The 24,867-nt window shown below is 37.8% G+C and overlaps 1 protein-coding gene across 4 annotated transcripts in view; it reads right to left on the bottom strand.

Annotated features, from left to right (window-relative positions):
- VWA8 (von Willebrand factor A domain containing 8) overlaps positions 1-24,867 on the bottom strand; it is a 297,615-nt gene that overhangs the window by 78,786 nt on the left and 193,962 nt on the right. For all 4 annotated transcript variants that reach the window (XM_064493121.1, XM_064493122.1, XM_031466068.2 and 1 more), the window contains exons 36-37: positions 18,922-19,003; positions 15,413-15,617 (exon numbers count right to left, since the gene is read on the bottom strand). In XM_064493121.1, coding sequence (XP_064349191.1) covers positions 15,413-15,617; positions 18,922-19,003 — 287 coding nt within the window. The remainder of the gene's footprint in view (positions 1-15,412; positions 15,618-18,921; positions 19,004-24,867) is intronic.

The following is a 24,867-nucleotide window of genomic DNA, read 5'->3' on the forward strand; positions in this document are numbered from 1 at the left end:
CAGCTTAACCCTAGCATTCCAAATATATTCCCTAAAGTCATAAAGGCCATGCAACAAGGCTGTACCATGAGTCAGATTAGAATTACATAAGGTTCTTGTCCTAAAAGATCTACTACACAGAGTGGTGAATTAGAGCAAAGAAAACCAGGGACACAGAGACTGGCAACTTACTCAAGTATTAAAAGATTTTGAATACATTTAGGGACTATTAGGTTAAGCAAATTAAAGAAGTTTCTTTATTGGGACTGCTCAAAGCCAGATATTTACTAACTGTAATTTCCTCTCTAAAAGTCTTCTGGGTTATACAGTGTTTTCCAACGGCTTGAACACGGATTCTTTATTAAAAAGCACTCTGAGAGTATGCTTTTGGAAACATCTGACTATATGTATTTCTAAAAACATAGCTTATCTGTCCTGATCATTTTGCTTCATCTCTCTATTCTCCTTAGCATCGAACCATTTTCATGGTTTCAGTGAAAACCTCCATGCTAAAGGTCACTGGAACTCTCACTAGCTTAAAGTTCTAGTCCAATTGTTAATTTCCAAGTACTGACTGCACACTGTCAATGGAATCTCTCACCACTACCTCAATCTCAGCATATTTAAAATACCTTAACCCTATCTCCTTTCCAACTTTCTTGATTCCTTCAATGATCTGCCATGTTGCCAGACATCCAAGCTAGAAACGTGCAAAATGTCTGCTTCTATGTCCCATATTCAGCCTTTCTCCATGGACTCACTCCTGGTCATGACCTTGGCCTCATGGTTGCCCTGCTTCACTCAGGGTTCTTTTCCAGAATGCACACCACCACCAAGTCCATCTTCCTAAAACAGCCTTTACTTCATATACTTCCCCTGTTCTATGATCTTCTGTAGCTCCCAGGCAAAGGGAACCTAAAAATCTCACTGGGCCTTCATGCAGCCTGGTTTCTCTTGTTCAGGTGACTCCTTATTGCACCATTCTCCCAAAGACACCATTTGTTGCAGTTAAGTTTGTCTTACAATATTCTACAGATACGCTTAAGGCAGACCAAGGGTCTCTGCGGTGAGCTTCCTTTCAACTGCTTTTTATCATTTTTAAAAATTTTTAATTTTTTTTAAATGGAGGTACTGGGGATTGAACCCAGGACCTCGTGCATGCTAGGCATGTGTTCTACCACTGAGCTATACACTCCCTCTTCAACTGCTTTTAAAAATGTTCTGTGCCAGCAAGACCGTGCTGAATCCTAAACCACACCCTGTCTTCTGAAATCCCCCAGCCTGCGTGTTTCTGGCAGTCCCAGACCCAGCTCTTACTCCCGCCTCTGCTCTGGTGTCCACTCCCCGGTCTCCTTGGGAGAGCTGGTGTTGAAACTGGATTTGCCCTCCGGGCTTTGTGCTTGCATCACACTGGCTGTGATGTTTGTTCACTGCTCCTCTGGTGTCCGCACTTACGTCACTCCTGGATTTGTGGTGATCCGAGCACAATTCTTTCTCTTATTAAGGAAATACACAGTGCTCGCTTGTATCCATGCCTGTGGTTATTTTTTGGGGAGTGCCTGGAATGCCCTTCCCTCTCCTTTGGAACTATCCAAGTACACAAATAAAATAAAAGTTCATCCCAAGCCCCATCTCCTTTGCTTATGAATTTCATCTGCATAGGTGCCTCTCCTCTGAACTACTGCAGCCCGGGACCCCAACTCCCCAGTTTAACTTTTTTTTAATGGAAGTATAGTCTCTTTACCATGCTGTGTTAATTTCTGGTGTACAGCATAGTGATTCAGTTATATACATATATATTCCTTTTCATATTCTTTCTCATTATAGGCTATTACAACCCAATTTACCACTGAACTACATGTTCTTTTGTACCACTTGCTACTTTACAAATATCTGTCTCACTTCCCCAATCATCTAGCATAAACTTCCTGAGTGTAAAAACCATGTTTCATATTTCAGTATCCCTTCCACCCTCCGCAGGGCCTACACTGGAGGCTACAAAGCAGTGTTCCACAAGAACATTCTGGCTGTTTCTCCAGCAAATATCTATTGTTTGTCTGTAACTTCCTTCATTCAATACATGACAGCCTGCCAATGCCACAAAGAAATTCTACAGCTTGGATCACCATCATCTCTCTAGGAAATTAGGGTTTTGTTGACTTTCCTAAAGCCAAGTCTAGAGCATAAACACTATAACACTGTTGATGTTATGTGAAAATCAACTAGAACTATGGGGGCGGTGGGGGGCAGAGTTTTTAAGGAACAGAGATTCAACTAATACAGCCATTAGATTGTAGACCTGTTGACAGGACCGGAAAATTTCCCCAATGACAAAAGCATTAATGATAACAAATACGTAATTATATTTGGGTCTACAGGTATCGATGGTTGTTTGAAACTTGGGGATGCTGGAAGGCTATTCACTAGTCCAGACTGAGATTATACTTAAAAGTTTTTACTGTATTCATATGTAGACAAATATTGGTCAATCAGTGCATTTAAAAAATGCAGTGACAGTTATTTTGTGGGCATATAAACATGGCTGAAATAAGGCTGATAGTTGGTTAAATAAAATCATGGGAACACAGCAGTTTGGGGAAAAAAAGCAACTTCTAAGTGAATGAACTGCCAGCTTCTTCTGGGACAGATCAGCTAGTCCAGTTCCTCTCGCTTTTGTGTCCCAGCCAGGCGTCTGCTCTGCGCTGCAGGCTGTGGGCTTCATACTCCCACCCTCTTCTCTCTAGGATCCAATGCTTTGAGCAGTTTTTTTGATGGAAGCAGAGAACATTGCTGGTTCAGTTACTAGGCAACCCTAGAGGAAATATAAGGGCTGTGCTCTGCCTGGAAAGTGAGCAGGAATTACACAGGAGGAAACCCATTCTCATGCCTCTGTCTTCCTACCGGCATATCCTATAGAGGTCAAATGAAACAATTCTAGAAAATCATTTTAACTTCATCAGGCCTTGCGCTTTTTCATGTGTTTAAACTTTCCAGTGAGACAACTCACTAAACCAGCGCAGTTCTAAAAGCTGACTCGGTTAAGCAAAGTACCAGCAAAATGAAACGACCACAGATTTAACATAACCTGTCTGTCAACAAGGAATGGTGGCATTTCTCTACTTCTCTCTGTGTCACCTGACCTCTGCCTTTTGGATGTTCTTTTGCTTAACCACAAAACATTTTTAAAAAATGATATGGAGATAGGTAAACGCTTGGGAATCTTGCCTTCCTGCAATCACAGTGCATAATGTTTTCGTTGGTGACTGGAACTGATGATCACCCTTCTTAAATTTGAGAAGTATCAGTTTTCTTCTAAACACGCCACAATGATTCAACTACATGCTTGAGCAGAAGCTATATTTATGTGTGGGTCCTGGCTGGAATCGTGTTAAATCAATCTAGAGAGAATTGACATCTTTATTATGTTGAATCTTCTAATCTATGAACTTGGAATATCTCTTTTTATTTAACTCTTTAATTTCTTTCACTAGCGTTTTGTCATATTCCGCATACACATCCTACACATACCTTGTCAGATTTATACCCCAGTATTTCATTTTTAGGGGGATTTAATTAAACTTGGCTTTTAATTATTAGTTGCTAGGATACAGAAATATGACTGAATTTTGACCACGTTAAACTTACTTGTTAGTTGAAAGAGCTGGCGGGTTTTTTTTTTGCTGTTTGTTTGTTTGTTTATTTTTTAGGGTAGATTCTGTGGGATTTTTGAGGTAGGCAATTGTGTTGTCTACAAATAGTGACAGTTTTATTTCTTCCTTTCCAGTCTGTATGCTTGCATTTATGTTTCTTGCTGCTGCACTGGCTAGGAATTCCAGCTTGATGTTGACTAGGAGTGACGGGTGTACGGGGCGTGGTCGTCTCTGCCTTATTCGCAGTCCTAGGGGGAAGGCACTCCGTCTTTCACCATTAAGTGTGGTGCCAGGTGTAGGGTTTTCCCAGGTGCCCTTTATCAGGCTGAGGAGATCCCCTTTTACTTCTAGATTGCTGAGGGTGCCCACTTTAATTCTCAGTTGGCCCTGAGTCAAGGCCAAGAGATTCTGGAAGGAAAAGGGAAACACAGCCAGTTCAATGGTGGTTCAGATTCTGGGATTCCTCAGTCAATCTGCTACCACTTCTTTTCCAGAGACCTCAAACAGCTGCTTAATGCATCCTGTCCAGACTGTTGCGGAATTCAGTGGGAGAGACAGTGTAAGCATGTGCTCGCTCCATCTTATTCAGAACTGGTACTCTTGAGTCATTTCAAAGTGAAATATGGAAAATTAATCTGTTTATTCAGTTCTATTAAAAATACGTTTTTTTTAAAAGTGTCTAGGATCCGAAGATGAGTTAAATTAGACCTTTGTTTGATGGCTACTCTTATTCTTATTTACCTGGTGAACTCCTACTTGTTATTATTCTAAATCAATTTTTAATTTTTATCAAAGTAATAAATGTAAATAGTTTAATAAGTCAAATAGTTCTACAAGATGTATAACAGAAAAAGCAACCTTGAGCTCCACCATCTTCACCCCCAATTCTCACTCCCCAAAGGTAGCCAGCTACTTCAACTCTGTTTACTATGTCTCTGCTATTTACCATCCTATTTCTAGGTAGTATTCTTATATTCTCTTTATTTTTTTATTTCAGACATTGTCTACTGACTTCCTACTATAAAAGCTGAGGATTATCTCACCTCTCTCACCTTGAACACCCATTACTATTTCCCTTCCCTTATCCTCCTAATAAAGTGCTAACATAAACTTTGGTTAAGTCAATATTAATTGTTTATTATTGCTATATATATATGGTAATATATTACTATATGTAGTAATAGATGTCACTATATTTCTAATTATAATAATACATATTATTATATATTTATTACACTCTTACTATATATAATTTTTCATTTTCCTCACTTATATGTACTCTTTACTAATTCTTAGCTCTACTTTATTTACCTATTGCTAATTGTTCCCCAAATTCCCCAGCAGAGCTGTAAACTTCCCTCAACATTGTTATCCTATTACATTACCCATTCCTTTTATTCCCCTTCAAGATATCTGTTCTTTCTGGGACCCTGCTTTCCCTCTTTGCTTTGGAGTGGTTGTTTTCAGGCACAGCTGTCATCCTAGAACAACATCCTTTTACGATCATACCAGGAACTACCTTTGTCTCTTCCCTGGCTAAAATGATTCTTTCCACTCTTCCTCCCTCTTTCTTGATTTATTCCCTCCTTTTGTTGAGAATACATCATGCAGTAGCTTTCCGAGAAAAAAAAAATGAAAGTTTTTTTTTGAGATTTGCATATTTAATAATATTTTTAGCCTACCCTCACATTTGATTAATAGCTTGGCTGGGCATAAAATTCTAGGCTGGAAATAATTTTCCTTCTTTCCTTTTTCTTTTAGCTTCCAATGCTGCTGTGGAAAAGCCTAATGCCATTAGGATTTATAACACATTTTATATAACCTGTTTCCTACTTCCCCCAACTTAGAAGCTTTCAGCATTTTCTTCTGACCTGCAGGGTTCTAAAATTTCAAGTGGTTATGCTCTGGGGTGTAAGTATGAGTATGTGTGCTTTCCACTTGTTATATTGAGCATCTGGTTTTTAGTTTAATGCAATTTTCTTAAATTACTTCTTGGGGTCATTTCCTGTCCTTTCATATTCTCTTTCTGGAATTATTGATCAGGTAAGACTTATCTTCTTTCTTTTACTTTCAATTTCTTTGCCTTTTGGGAGAGTTCTCTGATGTCCAGTCTTTTCTGTTGAATTTATTTCTGCTACCACTTTTTAATCTCCAAGTGATCTTTCTTATTCTTTGATGCCTGCTATGTTAAAACAGTCTCATGTTTCATTTTATAATATTTTCTCTTACCTCTCTTAGAATATCAATTGTCACCTTGTGAAATGTTTCTGGATTATTTCTATTTCTGTTCATTTGTTTTCATTTCCATCTTTCATATGAGGCTATACATTAATATTTAAGAATAAGACATTAAAAAGTAGACTGAAAAAATTTTTTTTCCTCATTAGTTAAAAAAAAAAATATATATATATTTTTTTGTATAAGAGCAGGGCTTGCCAACAAGTGGGTCTTTGTGTAAGGTTACTAGGGAGAAACTTCCAAATGTCAGCATCAGAAAGGCTTTTCTCTTGGGCATGTCAGTGTCTAGAAAGGATTTTTCCAGTCTCTTGTTTAAGGGGTATAAATATGGATGCCAGCTTCATGAGCTCTAAATAAGGAAAGCAGAGTTTCACTTTATCTTCTTATTGGCTACATGGTCTCACTCTGGTGCTTAACTGTGCAAATCTCCACTGCAACTTCTGTCTCTCGCAAGGATGGAGGCGAGCCGGCTGCCCAGGTGCATAAGACAGAGGAGAAAATCTGTATTTCTAAATGGCCTCAATACGGGCCAAATTAATCTTCTAATTTGCAGTGCCGCCCTGAATTCTAACCTTTGGAACACGGTGCCTTCCCGCCCCGATACTTTATGGGCTTCCACAGAGTAAAGCTTGCGTCTTGCTGGCTCCCCGTCTGAGGAACAGTTTTTAGTTCTCTCCAGTTGCTAACTCAGTCAGCCACCCATGTATTTTCCAGTCCTCCAAAGTGTTGTTACATCTCTTGTTCTCTTTGTCCTTGTGATTTTATACCTTTTTTTGACCCTCTATTGTTCTCTTACTGGGATTCTGGCAAGAGGTAAAACTAACCATGTGTATTTGATTTGCCAGGAATCCTTTCCCCTTCCTTAAAAAGCAGATTAAGGTATTATTTTATCTTGGAACTCCTTCCAAAGAAAGAGTTGTAATTCTTTGCTGTCCTCCGATCCTTTAACCACCTTTCCATCACTTTCTTCACCACGCTGCACCATACTTTATTTGGTTATAGCTCTACTTGACTGTAAGTTCCCTGACTCTGTATTTGTCTCTAATTTCTTTCTTTATCCTAGCAAGTCTAGGTGATCAACAGATGTTAATTAAATACATAAATGAAAGAATGAGTGGAGCTATTCAAAGAGAGAGGTTAGAGATGGCACTTGTGGCCTGACCTTGTAAGGCAAGAGAAAATAGAGAGAGAGCCATTTTTAGAATGTTAGAAGGAGAGACAAATGAACACTGCATAAAGAAAAACCAGGAAAGGCAGCTCCAAATTTGGCTTGCTCTTTACTGTTCTCACGACTCAGGCTGAGGATGATGTATATTTTGCTGTGTGTTTTTCGGTCCCGTTCTAATTTGTCTTTTGCATGAGACTAGGCACTCTAACCCTCTGCTGACCTATCACTGACTTCCTGCTTTTCCTCATGCAGACAGGTTCAGGCACACATCTTTTTTTGAATTCCTTTTTTGGGCCTGACCAAACCTTTTCTAAACAGGATTATAAACAAACCTCACTCCGAACACTAAGATAGATGACAAATTATGTAACTCATTGGGTCATGACTTAATATGAGGTGTTTGGGTAACACCGCTTCCTTTTAATTTGGCTTTGTTTCCATACAAGCGTTAAAGAATTTTATAGCCTAATATGAGCTAAATTCTACATTTCTAATTTTTATTGGTTTACTGAATACTTTGTGCCAAATATGAATGCATTTCATCTGTACATCAACTTTGCAAGGTATGATGGTATTCTCTTTATATCATGATTGGAAAATGAGGATTAGAAAGAGTAAGTAATTTGCCGAAGATCATATAAAAAAGTGATACGTGGGTTTGAACCTGGGTTTGACCACTGCAAATTTTATACTTTTAAACAATAGGCTATACTGCTTATGAACAAAATTATAATTTTATCTATAAATGTAAGAGCAAGGTTTTATTTCTATAACGATTGTGATGTGTTGATTATATGTAACTATATATAATGAGCTTAGAACCATAAAAATCTAGCGCCATTGATTGTCAACGTATGCATTGCATTTGCCATCTCAGTTTATAACTGATACATTACAGAATTTGTTTTCTTATACTTTAAATAAACATTACTAAAATTGTTTCTTTACTTGCTGATTATATTGTTAAACAATATGCAATGAGGATATAGTACCAGATAAAATAATGATAAGGTTTGTCATGAGAGAAAGGAGTTGAAATATTTCTGCTGCTGAGGATTTGAAAAGCAACTTCCTAAGGTAGACCTTTTCTAAAATGTAAAAGCTAAATGATATTTCTATTTTTAATATTACTCCAAAGCTCTAATACCCACAGTTTTCATAATTTATAGGGTTATCTTTTTTTTTGTTGGATATGCACAAAAGTTTAATGAAAATTCACAGCCTCTCTAAACTTGTAAGCTTGTTAACTTGCTTGTCTTGGTGAGGTGGTGGCTGACTTAATTTTAGTTATATTCAGCAATTACTGACAAATTTGTGATCCAGGAGAAGCATTCCTTCTGGAGGAATGTAAAAATCAACTGGCAATTTCCTTCTGAAATAGCTTATAAGGAAGGAGGCCCTTATGCACAAACTCACAAGCGCATTCCTACTTGAGGACAGACTTTGCTCCAATTCTTTGCTCCAACCAAATTCTTGGTTCAAGAAGAGCATTGCCAGTCTAACTGGGACAACTGCAGGCTTCAACATCTCCCAGAGATAACATGACCCCATCTTATCCGTGTTCTCGGTATCTCTTTCTCTTTTCTTTTGCCTTTCTCTCTTCTTACCCACATTTCCTTTGTCTTATTTCTGAAGGACCTCGCGGTTAGGCTAACTGTCATAATTCTTCTTGGGGAGTTAGTTAAAGGCTTAATCAAGCCAGTGGCATGCTGGAGCCAGATTATACTAGTTTGCGGGAGATGCTTGTTAAATATTCAGAAATCCTGTAAGCAGACTGTTAATATTTGGTAGCTTTAAATCAGCCATGGAGGGAGAAGTTACATTTTGAAAATTGGCAAACATTATAACCTGCTCCCCACCCAGAGAGCTGGTTTATCAGCACACAACTGGGTATTACACTCTTGGGGAGATCTTGCATTTTCATCAGGTACACCTGAAAACCCTATTCAAAATCTAGGTTCCAAATGAATGTCTGTAGCTGCCATTTCTCCAACAGGAACAAGCAAAGGAAAACTTGTTAGAGTCATTGTCCAAGTGTTACCACCGAGGCAAACAGCCAGACCATCTGAATGAAAACCTGTTCTACTGACACATCACTAGGAGATATGGTGGAAAATTATAAAATTGAAAAAAAAAAAAAAGCATTGCCTTTCTGGTCCAAAGATTCCCAAAGATATAAATATGAATAACAGTCCTATAAAATGTGTATCATTCTACAACAATGAGCCATTAAATCAGACTGTTAAGTATTTTAAGAGTTACTGACCAAAGCAAAGAGTGAGGTATAAGAGTGGACTGTGCTTCTTAAAAAGAACAAAGAGTTGTAAACCTCCACAGAGGATCTGGAGATAATGTAGACTGTAGAGTGAAAAACTAAACTTACTAACAGAGTATTGATTTGATAATCTAGTGGTTTCCAAAACTGAAAGTTGGCCTTAACCTCTTACCAAGATAATAAAAAATTATTATCTGTTGAACTTGTGGCTAAAGAAAAGGCCAGGCCTAGTTACCAAAGTACAGCAAACTATATTTACTCATATTCCTAAAATAGTGTCTTTAAAACATTAGTGGTGCTTAATATAAACTAGTTATCTTTTCTATGTATTTTTGTCTATGCTTCTCTTTACTTTCAAATATTTACTGTATCTACTGTTTATCAAGCACTATCTTAACTAAGAATGAGTAAGTTCCAGTCCCACACTGTTTCAAAGATTTTATAAATTTTTAAAGTGTATAGTTAAGAAAGTACTATTCAAAGGCCTCAAAGACATTCTACTAGTAATACATGAAGGATTTAATTTCTGATTAGTTTATTGTAATTAGACAATAACATTTGAAAGCTTTTTGCTACCATAAGAATAGTCACCAGGAAAGATACCCCATGCTCCTGGATGGGAAGAATCAATATAGTTAAAATGGTCACACTGCCCAAGGCAATCTACAGATTTAATGCAATCCCTATCAAATTACCCAGGACATATTTCACAGAACTAGAACAAATCATAATCAAATTTATATGGAACCACAAAAGACCTAGAATTGCCAAAGCATTACTGAAGAAAAAGAAAGAGGCTGGAGGAATAACTCTCCCAGACTTCAGACAACACTACAGAGCTACAGTTATCAAGACAGCATGGTATTAGTACAAAAACAGACATATGTACCAATGGAACAGAATAGAGAGCCCAGAAATGAACCCACCAACTTTTGGTCAACTAATCTTTGACAAAGGAGGCAAGAACATACAATGGAATAAAGATGGTCTCTTCAGCAAATGGTGTTGGGAAAACTGGACAGCAGCATGTAAAGCAATAAAGCTAGAACACTCTCTTACACCGTACACAAAAATAAACTCAAAAATGGATCAAAGACTTAAACATAAGACAAGATACAATAAACATCCTAGAAGAAAATACAGGCACACATTATCTGACATACTCAAAAATGTTCTCCTAGAACAGTCTACCCAAGCAATAGAAATAAAAGCAAGAATAAACAAATAGGACCTAATGAAACTTACAAGCTTCTGCATAGCAAAGGAAACCATAAATTAAACAAAACGACAACCTACGGAATGGGAGAAAATTTTTGCAAATGAAACCGACAAAGGCTTGATCTCCAGAATATATAAGCAGCTCATACAACTTAATAAGAAAAAAACAAACAACCCAATCCAAAAATGAGCAAAAGACCTAAACAAGCAATTCTCCAAGGAAGACATACAAATGATCAATAGACACATGAAAAAATGCTCAATATCACTAATTATCAGAGAAATGCAAATCAAAACTACAATGAGGTATCACCTCACACCAGTCAGAATGGCCATCATTCAAAATTCCACAAATGACAAATACTGGAGAGGCTGTGGAGAAAAGGGAACCCTCCTACACTGCTGGTAGGAATGCAGTTTGGTGCAGCCACTGTGGAAAACAGTATGGAGATTCCGCAAAAGACTAGGAATAGACTTACCGTATGATTCAGGAATCCTGCTCCTGGGCCTATATCCAGAAGAAACCCTACTTCAAAATGACACCTGCACCCCAGTGTTCATAGAAGCACTATTTACAATAGCCAAGACATGGAGACAGCCTAAATGTCCATCAGCAGATGACTGGATAAAGAAGATGTGGTATATTTATACAATGGAATATTATTCAGCCATAAAAACCGACAACATAATGCCATTTGCAGCAACATGGATGTTCCTGGAGAATGTCATTCTAAGTGAAGTAAGCCAGAAAGAGAAAGAAAAATACCATATGAGATCACTCACATGTGGAATCTAAAAAAACCAAAAACAACAACAAAAAATACAAAACAGAAACAGACTCATAGACATAGAATACAAACTTGTGGTTGCCAAGGGGGCAGGGGGTGGGAAGGGACAGACTGGGATTTCAAAATGTAGAATAGATAAACAAGATTATACTGTATAGCACAGGGAAATATATACAAGATCTTGTGGTAGCTCACAGCGAAAAAAAAATGTGACAATGAATATATGTATGTTCATGTATAACTGAAAAATTGTGCTCTACACTGGAAATTGACACATTGTAAAATGACTATTACTCAATAAAAAAATGTTAAAAAAAAGAATATGAAAAAGATAAAAAAAATAGTCACCAGGAGTTGTATTCCATTACATACATATGCTGCATCTTCTTTATCCATTCATCTATTAATGTGCACTTAGGATGCTTCCATATCTTGGCAGTTATAAATAATGCTTCCATTAATAGAGGGGTGTATGTATCTTTTTTAATTAATTTTTATTTTGTGGTTGGCTTTATTCCTTTGATAACTATGTACGTTTAAAAAGCTAAAGCTCAAAAAAAAAAAGCTAAAGCTCTAAATGTTCTTAGAAACAATGAACAGTACATATATATAAATTAAAAAATACTTGCAGTATATTGTGTATATGTATTTCCATGCAATATATTGTATATGTGTAGTTAAATTGTAACAGTTCTACCTAATAAAACTGAAAAATGAAAAAAAAAAAAAAAAGAATAGACACCAGAGGATTTTTAGAGAAGATGATTTGATTGAGGTAAACTGTGGTGTAGCTTTAACAGCCTCTTGGGAGGAATCCAAAGGTAACTAATTAAAAATATGAAAACTGTGTTTATAGAGAATACTATAAAATTGAGTCAGAAAAATTTTGCTTATAATTAACCTGTGCTTCTGAAAATATGGAGTTGAAAAGTAGTAAATATGAATGTGTAATAATGGGCTATAGCTGTTTACTATCAGAAAAACACATGTTCCTATCAAAGTATGTAAAATTAATGAATGCGTTTTATATGCAGCTCAATAAAAACCTTCCTGCAAGCTGGACTCATGAAGGAAAACTGTCAATGAATGCATTAAACGAAAACAAAAATTCAAAGCAACAACAGCGCCAAAGCTAATACCTCTCGAAGGCAGAGATGCAGCAAAATCACACAGGAAGGTGACAGAGCACATAACTGATGTCGTTTATCTAATTCTTCTTCTCCTGATACCATGCACAGGAAGCAGGGAACGATGGGAGCCCATGAGTGGTGACTGGCGTGGCAGGTTCACTGCTGACCTAAGGGAGCATCTCACGACCAACAGGAATCACCCCAAATGGGCATGGGTAAACCTCCCATATCAGCAGGTCTGAGGCTGCCTCAAACTACTGGGTGTAAACCAGGCCTTTTAATTTCCAAAATGTCAAGTAAGTCCATTTGGCCACTAGATGGAGATCAGGTTACTCTGCCAGTGACAGGGAAGCTGCTAGCCGTCAGCAAGCGATAAATGTGGTGCTAAGAACCTATTCTCTTTTCTCCATACTTCTATGGAAAGTATTTTCTCCCAAATCAGGAGCAGACCTATGTTGAATAAAGGGTCCACAAACAAGGAACAGGTTAAAGGATCGACTAGCTGTGTGGCTGCAAAAGACACACTTTTACTTGTTATTACCATTGTCCCTGGAATGATTCATATTTAGATTTGGTTGTGCAAACTACTTGTAAATAACAACATGAGCTGGCCTAAATAAAAGCAATTAAATATGCTGTCTCATTATCTGCCAAGCAGTGAGAAGGAAGAGGAGAGATGTGACCAAAAATGAACACAATGGCAGATTATTTGGACAATGAATTCTGTCTGTTTAGACATAAAGATGTATGTTCATAACTCGGTTTGAGTATGTTTATATAAGTATATATTTTCAATATCAACAAAGTGGATCAAGGAACATCAGAGGTGGAAAGAGAATGTTAGATAACATCTATTCTAATTTTCCGAATGGAACTATCACTCAAATCTGAATTATGTGACTTTATTACTGAATAAGTCTTATTTCTATTATTGCTGAACTCTGAACTGGAGACATAAAATTATACACTTCCCAGGAGGTGTTTGGTTTGAGAAGGATCAGATATCGCCCTACATACTATAGCTAAACATTCTGATTATTTTTGAGATGTAAGATACTATATACCTGCTCATTTCTAACTTAAGAACTATATATGTTCACTCAACAATACTTACTCAGTTACATAAAAACAAATGAAAAATTGAGACAGTTAAAAGAAGAACTCCATTTGTTACCAAAAAGCTTCAATTTCATATACATGAGTATGAGCATTAAAAAAGCATATTAATTGCCTACTGTGTGCCAATCACCACGCTAAAGAGCTGGGACTACAAAGATGCACAACAGATTCAGAGATGTCACTGGACAGAGAAGAGCTACATGGTTAAAACACACAGAAAGGTTAATTTTTGTAGCAGCAAAGACCAGTTATCAAAATCATGAGTAGCATTCTTTTTAAAAGTTCTATTGTGAAAGATAATTTAGGTCGCGAATCTTGCCCGTAGGGAAAACATGACCTTTGATCTCTAGAACACAGGAGACACTGAAATAACATATAAGAAATCCAAATACAACAGTATTTACTATTAGGCATCAATTACTGTAATGAAAAAGGAGCTTAATTCAAAGGGAGATGAAGGTAATCTTTAGAATAATAAAAGAAGCAGAACCATAGTTACTTAATTTTCTAATTAATGTTACGGATAACGACCAACGTTCAGTCTGCTGCTGTGACAGAGCCACTGCACTTAATGACATGGTTATTTTAGAGTAATGCGTTCATTTTAGCTTAATTAAATTAATATATTCATACCCTTTCAAAAGGATTTGAGGTTGCTGCCCTATACTGGTTCATAATTTTCAAAAAGTTCTGATAAGCTAGAAATATGTATTATTCATTCACAAATACATACATATATTTCTCACTTCTTTAAGGAAAATCACAAAAATAGCTGAATAAAATAGTAATTACTAATCAGAAATCAATAGATTAGTTTGTGGAAATTTCTTATCTTGTTAACTGGTTCTTTGCACAGCAACACAGTTGGCAGGAACCTACCTTTCTCTCTGCTGGATAAAAATGAAATGTAAACAGAGAAGTTTTCTCCTGAAGGTTAAAATGAATAAAAACTTTTTCTTCTGAAGAATAAAATAAATTACAAATAAAATAAATCCTTTTATAATACAGTTTAGTATTTTTTGTTTGTTTGTTTTGTTTTTTCTGGGGGGGGTAATTAGATTTATTCATTTATTTAAAAATTTTTTTTAATAGAGGTACTGGGGATTGAACCCAGGACCTCGTGCATGCTGAACACATGCTCTACCACTGAGCTGTACCCTCCCCTCCACGGTTTAGTATTTATGTGTACACAGCCTTCCTTACTGCTCACATTAGTTCCAGACAGTAACTAGATAAGGTGGTGACTGAGTCATTTCTGAAGTTGTGGAGTTTATTTCCATTTTGGTGACCTGTTCCCATCTTTCTTTCTAGTGCAGGGTTGGGTCTGCTTATTAGGACTGCTAAACTCCCCTTATCTGGCAATAAGGGAGTTGGTAAAAGATAAAAACCACACACACACATCTCTGTTGGATGCATAATTCTGCTTATCTTCTCTAGTCTAAAAGTTTTGGCCTTATAATAATATGCTGAATTTTAGATGCTCAGTATTTCTGTTTCCTTGGTAGCACGTGGCGATGCTGACGACAGTGATACAAGTGAGAACAGATGCAAAGGTGGTACTGCAAACTGATTAAAGCTTAAGGCTAAAAAAATCAAAGTTGATGCTTGTATCTGCATGTTGTGAGGTGAGGAACCTATATATTTAAGCACTGACAGGCACAAAAGCACATTTTTACTATCCAGAAGGAAACATTTGTCTTTTTCTGAGTCCAAAAATTATTTTAGCTTTTTAAGCAATGACATTTGAGACACTGGGTGGGGCCAGAACTTTTCACGACTGCGGCATTTGGAACTAAATTTGTAACTGAATGTGTACCTTTAAGAGGTAAGGTCGAGTCAAGTGTTACCTGTATATGTCTGTCACCTTCTTGTCCAATCATGTTCCTCCATTCCATGAGTGACCGCTGCAGATGTTCAAGTCCAGTCTCCCAAAGCCTGACGCGACCTCCCATATCAACAGTAACAACGCCACCTTTGCCCCACTCAGCCAGCAGTGCATCTGTGTCCGAAATAGTAGACAGCCACGTGGTATATGGTGAGAGAGATTCTGATCTGTAAAGGAAACCACAGTGTTCAACCACCTGGAAGTCCAGGTAATGGAGCTTGCTGAACATGATATGTTCATTACACTTGCTATAAAGAATTCTCATAGTAAGCACATTAAAGGATACGATACCAACAGATTTATCTGTAAGGAAAAAATATACAATTATTTACTGGTTATTTATATATTCCTGTATTTGTGGACCCCCCAGATGACATTAGCATTCATGGTCAGGAAGAAAGGAACTCTAAACCAACCCACAACCTGCACACCTGCAGGACTCACTCCTTAGGGGTCAGTGCTGAAAGTGGTGTCTTGTTTATGTGTTTTAGCCACATTTACATTTGATATTTTGCCTTTTTTAACTTGGAAAGTTACATGGATTTATAAGAAGGAATTTATATATTTCTTATTTATATATTTCATACATATTCATATTTCTGATATAGACAGTCACTTCTAGGAATGCAATTTTTACCTATAAGAGAGACCTGCATTCTTCCTCTATCTGAGTATAGCTCTCACTATACAAAAGAAACAGAGTTAGAATTATAAATTTTAATTACCAGCATTGGCTCTCTATAAATACAGCTGATATTTTTCGTATGAAATACATGGTCTAAAGGGATGGTTTCATTGGATAATAAAAACATAATAAACTGTCTGTAGATTTATGAAAACCACAAAACTACTACACATATTAGGCAAATTCTTATAATATACTAAAGAATAAATCAAGACTACTTTAACATTTTTTGCAGTCTCCCTTAGTAGATACGAAACAGAGTGACAAAGTCAGCTACTCTGGGACACAGTGGTCTTAGAAAATGTTTATATAAAGAGGACAATAACAGCAGGATGGGACCAAGTGTTCCAGAACTGCTTTGCAGTACTAGAAGGACTCAAAGGATATAACACTGGGCATAATACAGGATTCATTTCTTGGCGTTCTCTCAAAAAATGTTTGCCTTAGGAAAAGAATTAGTGGGCACAGATGATGACGTAAAAGGCTATTCAAGAATAATGAAATTTATCCACCTAAAACTCTGATGCTTGAAATTCTGCCACAAGCACTCAGGGTGTCTGATTCTATTGAGCACAGTACCTACTGGTTGCATATTTAATTTTCCACCAAGAAACTTTAAATTTATAAGGACAATTTCTTTAATATATTAACAAAATGCTGAACAATCACATATTTACTACAAATTTGCACACCAGGTCTAGAATCTCTTCTTCACCCTTTTTTTTTTTTTAATAAAAAAGCACATCCCCCTACACAAAATAACAAAGTCTTTAAGGAACACAAAGAATTATAGCAGAGTGAAGCCCAGATTTATATACAGCCACACATCAGAGCTAAGTAGTGTCATTTTACAAACGGAAATAATACAAACATTTGAGGAATAATGCTCAAATTTTACTGAGGGCGACAGAGACGTATTCATTTTGGCCCTGTGGTTACATATAGTTTTCCTGTATTTTCTGTTATTTGAGGTTAGCCATCAAATGGAAAATTCCTGCTATCTAGCAGATTGCTAAATTTAAGCAACGAGCAACAAAACTGAAATCCAGATGGGTTGTTCCCTTGGATTACACAGATGCCAAAAATGGCGATAGTTAATCTCAAGAGAAACTCAGGATATACTGACAAAGAACAGGCTCTAAACACGTGGCACTGGAAATCTGACAAGTCCAAATTGAGATGTTCCGTAAATGCAAAATGCATACTGGGATTCAAAGATTCAGAGGAATAAAGAAATGCAAAATACCATTAATTTTTTATATCGAATACATGTCAAAATAGTAATACTTTAAATATAATGGGTTAAAAAAGTATTATTAAAAGTATTTTCTTTTCTTATATTTTTTTACTTTTTAAACGTGGCTACTAAGAAAACAAAGTCACGTGTACAGGTCACGTTCTATTCCTATTGGACAGCACAGCACCAAGTGAAGGAAGTGCGCTGACCAGCTGGCTCTGACGATATACAGCTGCTCTTCCAGACTTATTTCCAGGGCAGGTATAACATGGTTCACACAGGAAGTTAAAAGGGAAAAACACTGAAATCAAAAGCTAGGGCCAATGGGGAGAAATTAAGAGAAATATTGAAAAAAATCATCATGCTCTAGAAATTAAAAAAAAAAGTTGTTCTTTGCTTTTGTTACGTGAACCAATAGTATATTTTAATGAGCATACAATTAACGTAGAATAAAAAATTTCCACAAATGACGAAAATCCATTTTTCATTAAACTGACATATTAAAGATGTTCCCAGAAGGCACACTTGTATATGTTGGAACAAGTACATCTATTTCTTTGAATAATGCTTTTGTTATTCATGTTTCTTAACCTGACGAAAGGGTCCTAAGAAATGAAACTGGGTTTCTGGGTAATTTTGTACTGTTCATGCTGAGTGATTTTCTTCTGGGGTTGGAGTGGGTCAACAGGAGGTCTGGTGATGTCTGGGTGACTGACAAGTTCCAGGGTCCCTGGCTTTCCTCTGACACTGGAAGGTTCTCCAGGCTTCCTGCCCTTGATTTCAGGTGAGGCTTTCACCACTGTGTCATGATGGCTCAGTCGCCTGGGAGGAAGTTTACATGAGGAGGGGATGTGACATCAATATAGACAAAAGCAGGTGTGCACTTAGGTTGAGAGAGGGAAATCAGGCATGGATGCATCCAGAAAGGGATGCACTACAGGTGAGGACTCCTGTGTTTCTCAAGGAAGAGATGGAGCATCACTGTTTCTCCTTTCATATCCTTAGTCCAGCTGGTTTGAATTCTTTGCTTCCACCACTGGACAATAATAAAAGCAGCCAATGACAATGAGTTTCATTCCAAATCTCTGGAATCCTTTGGCTAGTGTATGGTCTTCACAACTGCAGATGCACAGTGACATCTTTAAAAACACTATTAAACAAATGCTATTTAAATTTCTTTGACAGTTGGAATACATTTACCTCGGAAAACTAATATCTGAAGTTCATAAATAGAAAAATTTTTTCGCAGTACTAAAAATGCTGTTTCCAAAAAATTTATCATTAGGACAGATCCAAAAAGAGAAATGAAGGCTTGAAGGCTGTTAGACTTATACCCATGTAACATTTGAACATTTTTCCAAAATGAAAATAAAAATGGCAGTAAAAAATGCAGAACAGCAAGATATAAACCAACTGTAACTTAAAAAAAAAAAAAGAGCTTGCTATTTAAGGAAGCAAAAAAAGCACACATTTATTCAAGGTACTTGGTAAGAATTCACTCATTTTTTATCTGACATACAAGCTAAGAACAAAGGTGAAAATGGATTACCCAGGAATAGGGACATATCGGAGTTTCTTTGATTGGAGATCAGTGACTTCTATATAGCCAGCTGTTTGTGGAGGGGTAACATCTGCAAACAAGTCAAGACATGAGCTGAGTGTTAAATTACTGCATGATACAAAAACAGGACACAAAGAAAGCATGAATGCTGCTAAAAGTGGAATGAAATTATCAGTAGCCTAGAGCAGAACCCTGAGACCCACGTGACAAGGTCCTGGGCCGGCCAAGTCCAGCTTCAAGGCTAGACTCTCAGAGTTATGTTTTTGTTAGGGGAAATACAGAGACTGTCAAATGGATGCCTGCTTGTCTGTGATTCTTCGCTGTCCGAAAATTACCCCAGTTCTTTTCACTTTCTTTGATGGAGTCCCAGGATGGGTCAACGGTTTAGCACTTATCGTTTATCTGAAGACAGTTCATCATTTGAATTCTGTTTTTCCATCCGAGGAAGTCACAATGATGATGGTATAACATCATGGAATCAGCACCCACTTTGAAATCAGACTGGCCTGGTAGAAAATCCTGGCTCTGACATTCCCTAATTGAGTTTTATGCTGGTCAGGTTAGTTATCTCTTGAGACCTGCCTTCATCATTTCTGAAATGGGGATAACTCAGACACTCAGCATCTGAGTATCATCAACATTATTCACCCCCAATCAGCAGTTGCTCAATCCACAGTGGCTGTGACTATCAGCCCTGCAGACAGGAGAAGGTGAGGTGAGGATCAGGCAGTGGGGTGAGGACTGTGGGTCTTGGAGAATATGAAAAGGTGGGGAAGGGGAGGGTGATGACGTATGTGGGCCAGAGTCCCCAACCCCAATTCTAGAGTCGTTTCCCAGCAAATACCAGGGGTCTACTAACTTTTTTCCCAAAGCCCTGAGTGCCACCATCCCCCTTATCCTCACCAGCTGCCACCACTGCATCAAGACCTCTGCTTTAGTCTATATATAGTGTCTGTAACACTAACAGCAACAAGGACCTAGGATTCCTATTTGAGAGATGAGGACGCTGAGACTCACAGAAGTCAGAGAATGATGGGACTTACTGAGAGAGTCATAGAGATGGCTTTCAACACCAGGCCTTTCTCTCTTCTGACTTTGAAATCTCTGCTCTGTCCACAAATCTACGTGGCCCCTACCTGAGCTGACCATAGGGCAACAATTTTAAAAACAGCTTTATTTTTACAAAATCTTGGTCACTACTGTCTCTTTAAAAAAAAATCACCCCTACAAAGAACTCATACGCTTAAAGATTTTTGTCTGTTGTCTCTTGTTATCATTTCTTTTTTTTAATTAAAAAACTTCTTTATTGAAGTACAGGCAGTTACAATGTGTCAGTTTCTGGTGTACAGCACAATGTCCCACTCTGATTAGGATGAGATGTCCAGAATGCTCACACTGAATTTACCCAATGTAGTTTACAAAAAATAAGAAAATCAGCATTTCATTTTGTATTTGCAGCCGAAGGCTTCTGAGTAGGCCGTCTGACAACCTCACTCTAACTCTTATTTATTCGACAAATGTGGTTGAGCTTACTCTGCACCAGACACAATACGAAGCACTGGGGACTGAGACGAAAGAGACGTGTGTGGTTCCTGCCCACAGTGTACAGAGGAAGGTTCCCCTCAACTCTTTTTTTAATCGTTGTGAGCCGTTAGGGTCTTGGAAAGGATTCCAGGGTGGGAATCAGAGCCCTGGGGCCAGATATGAGCTGCAGAGCTAGGCAAGGCGTAGTCTCAGAGGCAAAGTGATCAGGAGGAAGGGAAGGTAACACCAGGGCCAGCAGAGGGTAAGGAAAGAGAGTCACTGTGGTCATCTGACCACCCAGCCGAATCAGCTGCCCCCAGATGGCCAACTGTATAAAGCCAACATGCCTATCATAAGTCACGCACCTCCTGCACTGGAAGTGCTGCCTGGGATGGACGGTCGGTCTTGGACAACGTTTTGTACCATGTATCATTTTGACAGTTCCTGCTGCTAGGACTTAACTAAGCAGTGGGCTGAATCATTTATAGACCCCAGGTTCTTTGCCAAAAATGACCAGTTACTGAAGCGGTTGGGGTGACTTGAACTGCCTAGCTAACCAAGTTTCATGTGGCTTGCCGTTTACACGCACTCTCTTTTTCGCAAGTCGTAGTATTAAGCTGAGCTACTGCCATCAGTGCTTTCAGACTGCCTGGGAGAGCCAAGTAAGCCAACTTATTTTGAAGTAGCTTTTTTCGACAGCTCTCTTTTCTTTCACTGTGCAAATTAATTCCACGGCAATAAAGAGGATGAGAACATGCAATAATGGCTGTGTCTATTTCAGAAGAAAGCAAGAATTTTACTCCTCATGTTAAAAAATGTTTTCACGTATCAGAAAAGGCAATTTGTGGCTATAAAACACTTTATAAGAGTGGTGGTAATGGTAAGGGCTTGAAAAATAATCAGAATTGATGTTTACTGATTTGAAGATGAAGTCAGCTCAGAATACATGATTGAATTAAGGAAATGAAAACGTGGCCAGATTTCCCTTCAAACTTAGCCAAATCCTTGTCTATTCATTTTAAATGTTTCGACGCTGTAGAGAGGATGGAGGCTCAGGAAATTTCCATTACATTTATAATCCAGGTGGATTTTGAAGATAAGTATAAATTATATTTAGGGATTAGTTCACTAACGATTAAAGAGAAGTCATTGCCTCAGTGTTTAGCACACAGTTCCCGTGAAGAGTGGGGACAGCTTGGATGCACGGTGCCAAAGTTAGGAGGAGGTATAAAAACTGTCAGTCAAAATAACTACGAGCAATTTCAGAGGGAAGGGGAAGTTATACATAAAAAATTCACTCCTTCAAGCAATGTAATTTGATGTACATCTGCTAACTACTAAGGCTTCATGCACTCCTGCATTCACAGATTAAAAGAGCGATGTGTGCCCTGCAATCATGCTGATACTAAATCTTTGAATTTACTCACAGTTCAAAAAACAGTGTACAGCTTTCAAGCAAGAGTCATTATTTTGTGATTAAAGAGCTGAGGCCTGTGATTAAAAAAAAAAAAAAAGCTAACATTTAACTAGAAGAAAAATGATTGGAGGAAAAGTGCAAATCTCTCCCCACCTGCATTAACCACAAGTTATACCATCTTGGTAAAAGCCACCAGGAGGGCAGCCTTTACGGCCGCTATAGATTTCTTTAATAAAAGGCTGATATGCATTGGTTCCCGACCAATCAGATGGTTGGATTCTATTTACTGCAAAAAATTAACTTAGTTTGAATTTTCATCAAAGATCTACATGCACACAGATTCAAGAGTCAAACAGGCAGAAAGAAAAAACTGTGCTGACTTCACTCCTCTCAGCCCTCATTTCCTGCTCCCAGAGACACTTTCAACTTTTCAAAGCTGTTTCTTTGTTATTCACCTTCATCTTTAAGGTGCTGTCTTGATGTTTTCGTTTTTGGCATTATTTATTGACTTCCCACCATGCAGATGAGAGTTTAACTCTTTTTCATATACCCTTCCTCCTGCTCAACACCTCATTTTCCCATCCCCTAATATACTTATATGATAATTTTTGGTTAGATTAACATCCGGTACTTATATTAGTATGATTATACAAAAGCTACTTACAGCTAAGCTATGTCTTATAATAATATTATTGCTTTTTCTTTTCATGGAGTGAATAATCACGTTTTGTTGTTGGTTTCGTTTTTCATGTACTGAGCACAAATTCAGCCTCCAGGTATTTCCTATTGTCGACATTTCTAAATATGTTCAAATATATTGTTTTTATCCATTTGACTTTCTTCGAGGAATCTCTCCTGGAACTTTCTCACCTTTTCTAGCAGAAACTGGTAGACCCCTAGGTCTGTGCACAGCTAGCATCCTGAGATCTCCCTTCACCATTCTCTTAGGTATTTTTTTTTTTTTTAATACAGCCCACTTAAAAAAAATCTTCCTATGTGTCAGACACTATCAGGCACTTTATATACATTTGGAATCTTTAAGGAACACTACTTAAACAAATGCAGGGACATAAAACTCCCAGCAACCAAGAGAAAAATGGCAAAAGGTATAAACAGGCAATTTTCAGAAGAATCAATCACAGCACATAAAAAGATGCTCAAACTTACTAGAAATCAGGAAAATGCTCAATGAAAGGTCTGACCCCTACAAGAGAAGATGAGGATGGAGAGCATCCTTAGCTTTTCTGTTGCTGGAACAACTTTGGGTAACAACTTGGTAATTTCACTCTCAGATACATACCCTACAGACTCTTCACATATGTGCAAGGAGACAGGTACAAGAATACTTGTAACAGCAAAAAAAAAAAAAAAAGAAAAAAACCTGGGAAGAACCTAAAGGTGTATCAACAAAGAACAGATGAATAAACTGTCTTGTGTACAGCAGAGAAAATAAATGAGGTAGAGCTGTCAGTGTGCATAGTGCTGGAGATTCTCTCCCTGACCAATGAAGGGGAGCAGGTTTTGTCACCACAAATGGGCCACTCTCCCAAATGAGGATTATTTTGAGCTACTTTTGGGGGCAATAAAAAAAGTCCAGCAGATTCAGGAAAAGCTCTTTACCTCCCCCTCAATGGCCTAAAGGTACACTGGAAAGAAGAACTGTACCAGGGAGAGAGCTGTTTCCAGAGACACCTTTTTAACTAAGAAACTTACTCACATAAAAGGGCACTTTCATTTTCTAAGCATCTCCTCTGCCTTCCTGTGAATGGCATTCCTCCCCTTTGTACCCCCATACCCCATGCCTTTCCATAGCTCAGGAGGTTACATAAGCTCCAATTACCAGGCTGCCTTTTGAGTCTTCCTATCTTTAGGGAATTTCCATTCACATGTAATTTCTTCCCCTGTTAATCTGTCTTATATCAATTTAATTATTAGATCAACCAAAAAACCTAGAAGGGAAGAAGGGAACAATTTTCTACCCCTACCCCTAACTCTAGTCAGGTTCTTCTGAACCCTCCTTCCAATGAGGCCCTGACTTGGGGCTTCCATGTTCTCTGCATTGTCCAGTTTTAGCAAGAATAATGCTCAGTTAGCTTAACCAGAATCCTTCGGCCTCAATACCTGATGGGGTTCCTGATCCTCTACCATCTCCCAGGTAATATCTGATCACCCTGGCCTGCCTTCAGCAAGAATCCTGTTAGTCAGAATCCTCCCTGACCCCTGATTTCCTCTTAGTAATTTTCCATCCACTGTTCCTCACCAAAAAAACTGGAGGATCTATACCACCTGACTTAAAGACAAACTCTGAAGTAGCAATCAAGAGAGTGTCATATTAGTGAAGGGATAGACACATAGATCAATGGGACACAACAGAAAATCCAGAAACAGGCCCACATATGGTCAGTTGATTTTCCACAGAGGTCCAAAGGCAATTTAATGGAAAAAGGACAGTCTTTTCAGCAAATGGCGCTGGAACAATGGACGATCCCCATGCAAAACAGTGAGTCTCAAAACACACCCTGAATCATATAAAAAAAATTAACTCAAAGTGGATTATAAATCTAAATGTAAAATCTAGAAACATGACATTTCTAGAAGAAAACATAGGACATTTGGCCTTCACCAAAATGGGAGAAATGTTTGGAAAGCATGTATCTGATACTGGACTTGTATATAGAACATATAAAGAACACTCAAAAGTCATTAAAAGGAAAGCAAATAACCCAATTCAAAAAGTGGGCAGAAGATCTGAGGACATATATCACTAATGAAGACATACACGAAAAGATGTTCCCAGCATTAGCACTAGGGAAATGCAAGTTAAAATAATAACGAGATATCACTACCAACCTATTAGAATGGTGAAAAACTGATAATACCAAGTACTGGAAAGATGGCAGAGCAACTGGAACTTTCACCCACTGCTGACAGGAATGCAAAATGGGGTTGCCGCTTTGGAAAACAGCTGGGCTGTCTTATCACATGATGTAAAA

The sequence above is a fragment of the Camelus dromedarius genome, chromosome 13 (genome assembly GCF_036321535.1).
Source record: "Camelus dromedarius isolate mCamDro1 chromosome 13, mCamDro1.pat, whole genome shotgun sequence".
In the NCBI taxonomy this organism is placed as follows: Eukaryota; Metazoa; Chordata; class Mammalia; order Artiodactyla; family Camelidae; genus Camelus; species Camelus dromedarius.